Source organism: Nannospalax galili, unplaced genomic scaffold (assembly GCF_000622305.1).
Source record: "Nannospalax galili isolate Female #2095 unplaced genomic scaffold, S.galili_v1.0 scaffold335, whole genome shotgun sequence".
Classification (NCBI taxonomy): domain Eukaryota; kingdom Metazoa; phylum Chordata; class Mammalia; order Rodentia; family Spalacidae; genus Nannospalax; species Nannospalax galili.
In genome coordinates, this window is record NW_008337842.1 from 4,210,436 (window position 1) to 4,222,470 (window position 12,035).

General features: G+C 39.5%; 1 protein-coding gene across 1 annotated transcript in view; it reads right to left on the bottom strand.

The window, feature by feature from the left end:
• Positions 1 to 873: 873 nt before the first annotated feature.
• The window catches only part of Fdx1 (ferredoxin 1), a 57,572-nt gene continuing 46,410 nt past the window's right edge, over positions 874 to 12,035 (bottom strand). Inside the window, exons 3-4 of the mRNA XM_008832823.3 lie at positions 8,656 to 8,785; positions 874 to 1,924 (exon numbers count right to left, since the gene is read on the bottom strand). Coding sequence (XP_008831045.1) covers positions 1,810 to 1,924; positions 8,656 to 8,785 — 245 coding nt within the window. The 3' untranslated portion in view covers positions 874 to 1,809. The remainder of the gene's footprint in view (positions 1,925 to 8,655; positions 8,786 to 12,035) is intronic.

Genomic DNA, 12,035 nt, shown 5'->3' on the forward strand with positions numbered 1-12,035 from the left:
GTACCAGACATGAGTTTCATCTTGTGGAGCAACCTGAAATCCAATCAGAAAATGTTTCTTGCGTAATGTTTGTGTCACTACTGTATCGGTGGGTGTCTCTTGCCAGGCTAGTGATTATTATACCTTGCAGTTTGTGCACAGTGAGCAGCAGAATGGGGCCCCTAGGCTGTGCAATGTAGGCTCTAACCACATGGTCTGACTCAGGATACACAGACCTAATTCATTAGATTTCCATTCTGTTATAGCCAGCAATATATGAATCAACATTATTTTCAATGATTACAAAGACATAGTATTCCCCTTGGAATAGACAAAATAAAGACATCTAATTAAGTTTATTTTCCTGGCTTAGTCAGAAAAAATATCACTTCTCTGGCAGTGTTATAATGCCTGTGTTCAGATTTACAGTTCCTACTGAATCAAAATTTTAAAATACTTATTTATAAGGCTAACAACTGTCTTTGAAATTAAGCATTTCATTCAACAATTAACTATCTTTTCCAAACATATTTAGACTTCATTACTGGCATACATGATGCTGTGTGGGTGAAGCCTGGGGGGTCCCCAGAGAGAGCAGACTGAGTCCTCTTCCCAGTGTTTCCAGTTTCTTATCACCATCAAAGCAAGAATTCAGGGGCTGGAGAGACGGCTCATCAGTTAAGAGCACTGGCTGCTCTTGCACGTTCAGTTCCCAGCACTCACATGGCAGCTGACAACCATTCGTAACTCCAAATCCAGGAGATCTGATGGCCTCTTCTGGCATCCACGATCATGGTACAACATGGGTGCATGTACACAAAATGCAAGTGATATACTCATACACAAAATATAATAAATAAAATATTTTTTTAAAAAAAGAATTCAGACACAAAATAAGAAAAGGAAAAGGTTTATTACAAGACAAAAGTACACACACAAAGGGTGAATGTAGGCTTCTGAGAGAGATGGGCAGTAGGATTCTGGGTAGTGTCTTACAGGCAAATTTTAAAGAGGGAAAAATTATTCCTAAGTTAAGGCACAGTAAAGAACTCCAGGAATGGATCAAGATTTTCCCTAAATAGGGTGTACCACCCCCTTCTTATTCTTCAACAGAATTTTCCAATATGTTACTACAACAGGTAATGATGGGAACAGGCAACTTTCCAAAGCTAACGATACAGAAATGTCACCATATGAAGTAAAGGACAGCTAGCAGTAGTCCCAGCCAGCCACATTTTTGGTCCCAGTCAGTTTTGGATAGTCTTGTGTCTGTACTGTTCGAGAGGTCACAGGATATCCTCTCTAACACACACCTGTGCAGCTATATCTACCTCCAGCCACCTTACACTTAGCCTCTTTTTTTCTATGTCAATTCTCATAATTTCTCCAGAATCAATCTGAACATAAAACATAAAAAATATGGATTCCAGTACAGATTTTCTCATGAGTTATACGGCCCTAGGTAAGCCATTAGAACTCTGTCTGCTCTCACCCACATGAAATAGCAGTAATAATACTTTTTTTAAACTTACCTTTCAGATAAGCAAATGTATCTTTTCTAGTAATGTTTTGCTAATGTCACTGAACATGGTAAAATAAGTAAGGAGTTGATTTTATCAGCTATCCTCTAATATTAGACTAGCATTTTAATAATTTAACTAAAATAAAAACTGCAAACTTTCAGTACTACAAAATGGGACATACCAGATGAAGTGGGATAGTACAGCTACTTATAATAAATCCATTCTACCATGTTTTCATCTAATTATACCGAGAAATGATTATAAAAATCAGTAAAAATTTCATGAAAATACTTCTTTTTATTGTAACTCAGGAATTCTTGTTCATGTCCACAGACTGTCTGACATCTGCCATAGCACTGGGCACGTGAACAGTCATATTGTCCATAGCCTTGGTCAGACAAACTTGGCAGCCCAACCGCGATCTGTACAGAAAAGGAATGAGGTTCAGTTTAATATTCAGTTTACGTCACTCACAAGGCAATGTAATTGTTTAGGATATTTTCATACCTCTTACCAAAAGCAGTCAGGGAATTCATTAACCTTTTAGTTTTCAATAGGTCAAAACAGAGAATCCACCCATCTGAGGGCAGCAAAGGCAAACAGGCAAACAGCCTACTATGCCACAGCTTCGCCTGGCATTTACTTTCTACTGTCTACTACTCAGCAAACCAGCTACTCTTTCATGAAATAGCTACCAAACAATGACATAACCAGAATGCTCAACGGTGGGAAAAGAGTCATCTTAGCACAATCAAGAAAATGATGAATCAACTCTCCCAGGTAATCAGATACAGATAAAAGACAGCTACACTATTAAAAGCCAAGCATGGTGGTGCAGGCCTGTAATCCCAGCACATGGAAGGTGGGGGCAGGAAGATCAGGGGTTCAAGGTCATCCTCAGTCACATAGCTAGTTAGAGGCCATCCTAGGATATGAGCCTGTGTCAAACAACAACCAAACCTTTAAGAAAGAAGTTTGAAATTCAAAGACTCAAACCATCAATTATCTGAATACATTTTCCCCATATTTTTAACATCTCCAAAATCAAGTACATCTTAAAACAATCAGGATCTTACAGTCACAATACGATGTAAGTAGCAGTCATGTCATAGCTGTGAAGTCGGTTACAATATCTATACTGGGGTCTCTTCAATTGAGTAAGGGAAGTACGTTAATACCAAATATGTTGAGCTTTTAAATCCTTTCAAAATAAGTCCCAAAAGATTATAAAACAAAAATTAATAAGAATACAGGAACACAGGTACAAATCTGGTATTTGTTATGGGAAGATAAACTGTGATTCTACTTTCTTCTCTTTTTCTCTCATGGAATTGTTACCAATTTTGCTTTACTTGCACTTTTTATTTTTAACAGATAACACAAGTGCATGTCTGGATGTGTTTAGGTAACTTCATAATATGCACTACACTAGGTGAAAAGGACAACGTCATGCACATTTTAGTCAACAGCACTTTTCTTTTCTCTTAGTAGCACAAAAGTAAATGTTAAGCCTGGTGGCGCAGGCCTGTCGTCCCAGCTGTTTAGGAGGCTGAGACAGGAGACTGCAAGTTGAAGGGCTGCCTGGGTAAAGAGTGAGTTCCTGGCCAGTTGGGGCAACTTAATGAGACCCAGTTTCAAAAATAAGAAAGTAAAAATTGGGCTGGGGATATAGCTCAGTGACGAACACTTGTCTAGCCTGCACAAGGCCCTAGATTCAATCCCAAGTACCAAAAAAGAAAAAAAGTTAATTTTATAATCAAATTGTCTTTGACAAAGCATGTTATGCGGATGTTAGATTCATTAACGGAGTCACCAAGCATTTATTGAGGACATAAATGCTCAATAGGTATACTACTAAATATCAATGAGTATACACTAACTAATCAATTCAATATTTTCTTATTAAACACCTGTTATATGATGGGCACAAGAGAGGTAATCAGCAGAAAGCACAGGGGAAGGAGTGAACAGACCAATGGTCCAGAATCAGCACCAACAGTGGATTCACAGGCAACTCTCTTAGTGCCTCACCCGATCATCAAGATGGAGAAGAAAAGACTTTCTCACAGGACTGCCGTGGAGATTAATTGCTAATGTCAGCAGCACTGAGTGAACTTTCCATCAGGCAGATGAGAAGTCTCGCTGGTAATTAACATGTGAGACTGAGATGGTGACAAATGCACAGAGCGGAAAGGAAATGACTCTGAGGAGAGGAAGCCATACTTCTGGCCAGGGCAGATGATGTCTAGAATAGACTCTGAGGGATGGGTAGGATTTAACATTTTAAAAGATAAAGGATTTGAAAAGAACATTGGAGAAAATGGCAACAGAACACAGGGAAATTCAAGACACATCTGAGGTGGGGTAGGGCTTTTAGCTTTGCTGCTACACAGCATTGCAAGGAAAGGAGTGGCTCAGTGGCAGAAGCACTTTCCTATTGTGAAAAGACCTTTACTCAATCCCCAGTGCCCTCTTCCAAGGAAAGGAAATGATACAGGATAGGCTAAAGAGGCAGCCTGAGGCACCAGTAGGGCGTCCTGGATGATGGAAGCAGCTTAACCTCAGGAAATTTTGACTGCTGAAAGAAAAAATGAAATCCCTTCCCACTAACAGTCCTTATTTGCAGAAATAGAAACAGCCTTGACGATCTGAATTGTGCACATGAGAGAGAGCGGCAAAGCAATTTGGACAGATTTGGTAGGCCTCTGGCAGCCTTAAAGAAAAAAATCAAACACTCCAGAAGTTCCCGTGAGGATGACGAGAAGATGATGCTAATCTTCAAGAAACTGTTAATTTAGGAAAGGAAGCCACCATCAGGGCAGGGCAGATACCATAAACAAGTGTATTACGGGAACACAGAAAAGTTCTCAGAGATCTGGATTGTTGTAGAAGATAAAGAGGTGGTACTCTGTAGCACTTTTCTCGTTCCCCTACATTCTTTACCTCCTTAAAGGCCTGTGGCTCTAAAATGCATCCAGTGTCTCCCATTTCTAGAGAGAGCAGCTGGGGATATAGCTAGAATCCATACCACCAGTTTTACTGAGTCCAGACGCTGCTACAAACCTGAAGATTCTTTCTCCACCATTCTTGGGTATTTCTCTGACACTGAAAATATGTGGAGTGTTGATTTTACTTCTAAAGCAGGTTCTCGAATCCACACAACTAGATACAAGTTAGGGTCTGTCACTGGCCAGTTGTCCTAGGTGCTAGAACTTAAGCAAATCAAGTTGGGTAGCCTTGAGCAAACCTATGAGAACTAAACCTTGTTTTCCTATCTCTAAGACAGAGATAGCACTGTCTAAGCCTGAAGGGTAGAATAAAACTTCACTAAGTGCCTGGACATTACATCAAGCACTCAATAACAGCAGCAGCAGCAACAACAAACCTGTATTATTGTAGTTATAATGCTAACCATCATTCACTGCATGTCTGTGGACTTCACATATATTTATTCATTAACTCTTCATAGAACCCTACGAGGAAAGAACTCTGATTAAAACCTCTTGCAGATAATGGGGTCTCTGTGTATCCATGGAACGTGGTGGCAAGGATCAACAATAATCGTCTGATGTAGACTGGCACAATTTCTGAATTTCCTGATCCATCAACTATTAATTATATAAATAAGTGGTAAACCCATGTGTGAATCCGGCCCAGGAGAGATGAAAAGGAGGGAAACAAATAATTCACAAGGGCCATGAACACATGTTTTATCTTCAAAATTAGATGTGTATAAAAACACTTAACTTCAAAATTAGTGCATGGGTGTTTCAACCGGAAATTCCATAGAGGTCAGGTAACTAGCACACAGCCATGGGGGAGGGGGGCTTTGGGGGAGGGGAGATAAAATGCAGTGATACAAAGACAAAAGGGAAATAATGAAGTAGGAAGGGTTAAAGAGGTGGGAAATGGGAGGGCAGGGTAGAGGAGGAAGTATGGGGAGGGATAACACTAAAATCCTTTAGCAAGGTCTTATGGTCACCTACTACTACAGAAGCTTCTTAAAGCATATACACACACAACATAAAAATATAAAAAGATATTTTAAAGGAGTTAGCCTATAACAGGGGGACACTGGATGCCATAGGCTAGTGAAGAAAGTCCAATGACAGGAATGGACTTCCTATTTAGAAGCTGTTGACCAGATCCCATAGACCCTCAAACAACACTGGCCACTGCCCCTGCTCTTGGTTACCCACCAAAACTTGATAGGAGGATCCTATTGCTGAAGACATGCATATATAAGCTGTAGAACAAACAAGGAGAAATCAAGCTGGTACTGACTTCAAGGCTTCATCTCTACTGGTTAGCTTTCATAGAGCTAGAAGGTGCTATGCATGCTACCAGAAGAGAAAGTAACCATCAACTTTGCCCAAGTGTGAATCCTGAGAGTTACAACAACTGGCCTGGCAGGATATGCCCACTGGTACAATAGTGGCATGAATGTTATGGGAGTAACCATCCACTTTCTGCTTGGATTTAAGGCCCACTTCACAAAATGGAGTGCATACCTGACAATGGTATCAGACCTAGAAACACATGGCTAACAGGTCACAGGCCATAGGGGAAGGCCCACTACTATTATTCTGCTAAACAGAGCATTCAACTGACTCTTAATGACCTATTGTTATACCCATATGCATCTCTTAGCTCTCAACAGAGAAGCTTCCTCATATAGCAGACCATGATTAACCCCAAAACCCACAACTGGCCAACAGGCAAAGAGTAAGAGACTGTAGGGTGGTTATCCCTGAATACGGCATCTATATCAATCCTAAGGCCCAGGGATCATTGTAGAAGAGGGGGTGGAAAGATTTTAAGAGCCAGAGGTGGTGTATGACCACAAGGAAACAGTGTTTTCCAGACAGCTAAGCAATTACTCAAATGAACTCACAGTTATGGTGACAGCATGTACAAGTACCATGTAAGCATAAGCCAGACAGAATCCCAGCAAAGAAGTGGGGAAGAGGGTAAGAAGCCCCATCCCTAGCTGAGGAACTATTGGTAATCTGTAGTTGCTGGGTGAGGGAGAGTAAGAGTGTAACACTGGATAAGTTAACGAGACTCCAGTGAATAGACCCACATTGAAGGGCATTCGAGAAAACAAATTTGACTTGACAGGCCTTAATATACATAACAGAGTACACAGAATTGGGAGGGGGGTAGTAAAAGGAGGGTGCAGAGAGAGGACAAGGTGTGAAATTCTCAGTAAAAAATGAAAAATAAAATAAGCACATGAACTAAAAGGCTGATTTTCCTCATATTTTGTTTTGGAACTATATGGTACCCTAAACAGAAGTGTTTACCAGCTTTGAACAAAATTCTTTCTATTTCAAAGTGTTTTGTAGATTCTACGTGAAGGGCATCACTTTCTCCATAAAGTATCTACTAAAATTCTGTGTCCTTAAACATCAGGAACAGCCACACATGGTGGTACATGCCTTTAACCTTAGGATTCAGGAGTCTGGGGCAGAAGCAGCTCAAGTATGAGGGAGTCCTGGGCTACACAGAGATGCATCCTGGGCTACACAGTGAGATCTTGCCTTAAAACCAAACAAAAGAATACTAGCTATAAAATGCTGTGAAAGCTATTCCTTGAGCTTTTTAATCTTGTTCTAAAACCTGGGAATTTCATCAATTCCCGTGGCTAGTTTGTGTTTACTATAAGCCTTTTATATAGTATGACATCCTATGTCTAAGACAGTTTCCCTTTATTTGCTTTTTCTTTGTGACTCAGAATTATTATTTAGCCTACAACTTAGAAAAATATTGTGCATGCTAAAGATTGAACACAGGGCCATACACATGCTACACAAGCATCGTACTACTGAGCTATAGCCCCAGCCCAACTCACACATTTTATCTGAATAAAAAGACTACAAATGAACCTTCTTATTAAGAACACAATTCTCACAGCCAAACTCCATGCACTCTCAGTGATTTCTTTGTGGGGAGGATGTGGACAGCAAATGGAGCAGTGAAGACGTGACTGGAGTCAGGCAACGGCAGCCACAGCCCCTGTGCTTTGATGTCTAAAAAGATATAATGTTCTCAGTCTCCTTTCCCTAGGCACTGGTCTCACCTTAGTAAGAGGGAGATGGGGGCTGGGGACATAGCTGAGTGACAGAGCACTTGCCTAGGATGTGTGAGGCCCTGGGTTCCATCCATAGAACAAAAAAAGCAAATAATGGGGAACAGGGAGAATGAACTATGAGAGGAACAAACTGAAACTAATGGCACCATTATCCCTAGGGTAACTGCTAGAAATGTATTCTTGCCATAATGAAACCCAATTCATTGTAATCTAATAAAAATTTTAAATTATTCTTCATTACAGTTAGAAAATACAGTTAAAGCTCACCTTAAGTAAGTAATAAGCCTCCTTAATTACCCCTTGAAACAGTAACTCAGGGAGAAACCTTCCTTGACTCCAAGACTGGATAATTAAAAAATAGTATCATTTGGTACCACCTGTGCCTGTGAATCTTACCACATTTCAGAGAAAGTCTACCTAATAATAATAACTAATTATTAGTAGTAATAAGTTTCGATCAATTTACTTTAATATATACTTAGAAAAAGAACTAGTCACCTAAACGTAATTAACATTACATACTAAGTTTCTTTGAAAATTCTGTTCTCTCAAATAGGTAAAAATTTCTACTATATTTTGTTCAATTATCAAATTTATCCTTCAAGAAACTATAAAAAGCATTCCATTTAATTCCATCCTGTTAAATTGTGATAAATATTAATTCCTAGGATAAAAATAGACTAAAGAAGATGTATTAGGATTTAGAGCTCATAATACTACCAGTTTTTGTAAAACAGAAGCTCCATAGTGTCTAACCTGTGGAACAGTGAAAGAGAAATGGCGACTAGGACACGGAGACTTAGTGAACGCCCACAGGAGAGGGCACTATTACACTCATGGGTGCAATCCTAGACACAAAGGAATAAAGGGCAGATTTTCCCAGGTTATTAGCACAAGTGAAGCGGCCCTAAAATCTTACCTGTCTGATCAAGTGTGGTGCCTGTAATCCCAACACTGAGGAGGCTAAAGCAGGAGGATTGCTGAGTCTGAGGCCAGCCTGGCCTATAGAGTTAAGACCCTGTCCCCAAACAAAACAAACCAACAACAAAAACCACCCACCTGTCAGTCAGTCCGTATGCCAGATCAAGCATGTCATTCTCCTCATCGGTGATGGCGTCTAACTTCTCATATATGTGATCCTCAAAGATGAGGTGACAGGTAGAGCAAGCCAAAGTTCCCTCGCACGCACCTGCAAAAGCAGCAGACATTGAGCACGCATTGAGCACGCCCCTCTGCATTGCCAGCTGTGCACGCCTGGCCAGGGTGAAGGGCTGCTGAACCAGCATTACAATATTAAATGAAAGAACTTTATTCCCAGGAATCAGCAATCAGGAGCAGTGTCCCGCCCAACATACACAGTCTGCAATCACTCACACAGCACTGCACACAGGTTCTGAACAGGTGCTAACGGAGGGACCATGAAGACCATGCTGTCCGAGTATCAAAATGTATACAAGAATATAACGCAGACACAATACATATAAAGATGCATTCTTAAACATATATAGTGATAATGTTTATAGTCATATGAACATTATTTACCTTGCCTGGAGAGCTCAAAACAAGTTATGAGAATTTGTGTTATAGAAGAGAAAGCAACCTAAAGTTAAATATTCTTCCTTCTCAGTCCTCTATGGTAAGCACTGCAAAATCAAGTCATTTAAGATTTAGATTTAAATAAGACTATTTCTTTTGTTCTACTCTTATTTTGTGAAATTACATGCATTTATTAACTACTGGTGTGCGTGCACACATGCCACAGCATACATGTGGAGGTCACAGGACAACTTTTTTTTTCCCTCCTTTCAACTTTTTATTTTTCTTTTTTACTATCATGAGACATAATAACATTTATAAACAAATTCTTTACCTGTCGTGAAAATTCACTTTTGGGGGTTATTAAGAAATTGCTTCCCTTTTTTGATGTTTTTGACAATAGCTATGGATTAAGTGTGAAAAAATTTTAAAGTATATACTCTCAGCTTTTACTTGAAGATTTAAAAAGAAGCTCACTTTTGAAGATACTGTAAAGACAGTCCCTTATCAATAAATTTGGAGGTTTTATTTAGTATTTTTAGTTTTAAAATTTTTTACAAACAGGAAAAAAGTGGTAGCTGTAGCTTTTTTTTTCAAATTTATCTAAGATAATTAATCAATCTTCCATAGGTCTGAACAAGATTATGAGGAAGTCAAAGCCGGGCATGGTGGCACACGCCTTTAGTCCCAGCACTTGGGAGGCAGAAGCAGATGGACCTCTGTGAACTCAAGGCCAACCTTGTCTACATAGTGAGTTCCTAGCCAGCTGGGGCTACTAAGAGACTCTGTCTCAAAAAGACAAAAAAAAAAAAATATTATGAGGAAGTCATTAATTGTAACCTGCTTTGTTGAAATTAAATCAAAATGAAAGGCTTTTTGAAGTGTAAGTTACTGTTCAAGAATTAACAACAGCAAAAATCATAAATTACAAATGTAATTTAATATAAGCATGTTTTACAATTTTTATTTTTTTTAAGATAAGTTTAGAGTCTAAATTTCTCTCTTTTTATATTGTTTAGCCCAGGCTCAAACACTAACAGCAACCTGACCCAGTCTGGGGTCCTGGTCACAGGCTAGAAAATGCTTTTTTTTTTTTTTTAACATTTCTTAACATTAAGTTAGTTGGGAAAAGCACAACAGCTATTGGTCCACACTAATAAACAAACATCAAAGCCCTTTGCCTAATAACTCTCAGACTGCGGAATCTTATCTAGGAGCCAATTCCCCACAGCAATCCAGGCCTCTTAGTTGCTATGTAGGGAGTGTGTGGGCAAGGGGGAAAGAGAATGCCTGCTGCCTCACTGTAGACACTTCTGCAGACCCTAGTACTGGAGCTCTGTGTCCTTGGTGCCCGTCTACTCTCAGCAGAAATTTGTAGAGGACAACAGGTTAGAGAGTCCATGGACAAAGGACAGAGGAGAGTCCAGCTCTCCTGTCCTTGAGACAGATAACAAGACAGGACAACATGGACAGGATTAGGCCTTTAGTACAGTATTGTAAATTCAAGGAAGTATTTAATCACTCACACAATTTAGCCAGCCATGCATTCAGACAAAACTGTATCTCAAGCTCTAATGAGAGGTAGAATTGCAAAACTGAATTTAGAGGAAAAAATTTCTATTATTCCTCTCTTTTTATAAAATCTTTAGCTCTCCTGCCTTTAAAGGAGCATTTGTGAAGGTTGAGCAGCAAAGCAACAAGATCACATAGAGACCAAACATTGGAAGGGATAATTACTCCTATTTGTGTGTTTGTTTAATACAGCATTAATTTCCCTGTATTGCAGAGGACAACTTTTAAAGAGTTGGTTCCCTCCTTCCACCTTATGGGTCCTGGGGATTGAACTCAGGTTATCAGGGTTGGTGGCAAACACTTTTACCCACTAAGCCATCTTTCTGGTCCCTTGGTCTACCTTTATATCATCAATCTACTAGTTATTTACTCAGTTTCTATTACGTGCCAGGCACTCTGCAAAAGGAATTAACAAAATCGTGTCATCTAACCAAAGCAAGACAGAACCTGCTCTGAGACCGCCTCTTCCAAGGTCACCCAGACTGTACTTGGAAATCTCTTCACAAACAGACAAACAATGTAAGCCAGGACTTCTTCAGCTTTTCCCACTCACAACCCCTTTCCAAGTGAGAAATTTTTATGTGACCCTAGCGGTCCAGGCAAATAAAATAGGCACAGAAATCAAACACACAATGGTAATAAATAAATCATAAGGACATTTATTTTAAAGCAGTTGATTGTGTATACACACACATACACATATATATAATTTTATCTTTTCTTAATTTTATTAAGAAATGTGTATGAGTGTGTTGCCTTCATGTGTATAAGTGCACCTATGTCATGCAATGTCCATGGAGATCAGAAGAAGGCTTTGAATTCCCCTGAACTGGAGTTATAGATGACTGTTAGTTGCCATGTGGGTGCTGGGAATTGAATCTGGGTCCTATGCAAGAGCAGTCAGTGCTCTTCACCGCTGAGCCATCTCTCCAGCCCTAATTTTATTTTTTTTAAAAAAGCAAATTTGTACACTAATGAGATGGGTGTCAGACACAGGAGTAACTACAGTTTTACTAAGATTTTCTCTGGGTCAATAAACAGTACTGTTTATAAAATATGCAACAGAATTACTATTGATAACCAATAACCTTGATTTGCTTCTAAATAGATCATTTAAACAGGAGCTGTTCCAGCCCAGAGCTGGTGTTCAGTAGTAGAGCAAGTGCTTAGCATTCCAGAGGCTCTGGGTTCAATTCCCACCAAAGCAAAAAGAACAAAAAGTGCAGTTTCCTCTTAATTTCATTATCGTTATTTATATTTTATTATGTAGAAAAGATAAGAGGGGCTGGAGAGCTGGCTCAGCAGTTAAGAACACTGGTTGTTTTTGCAGA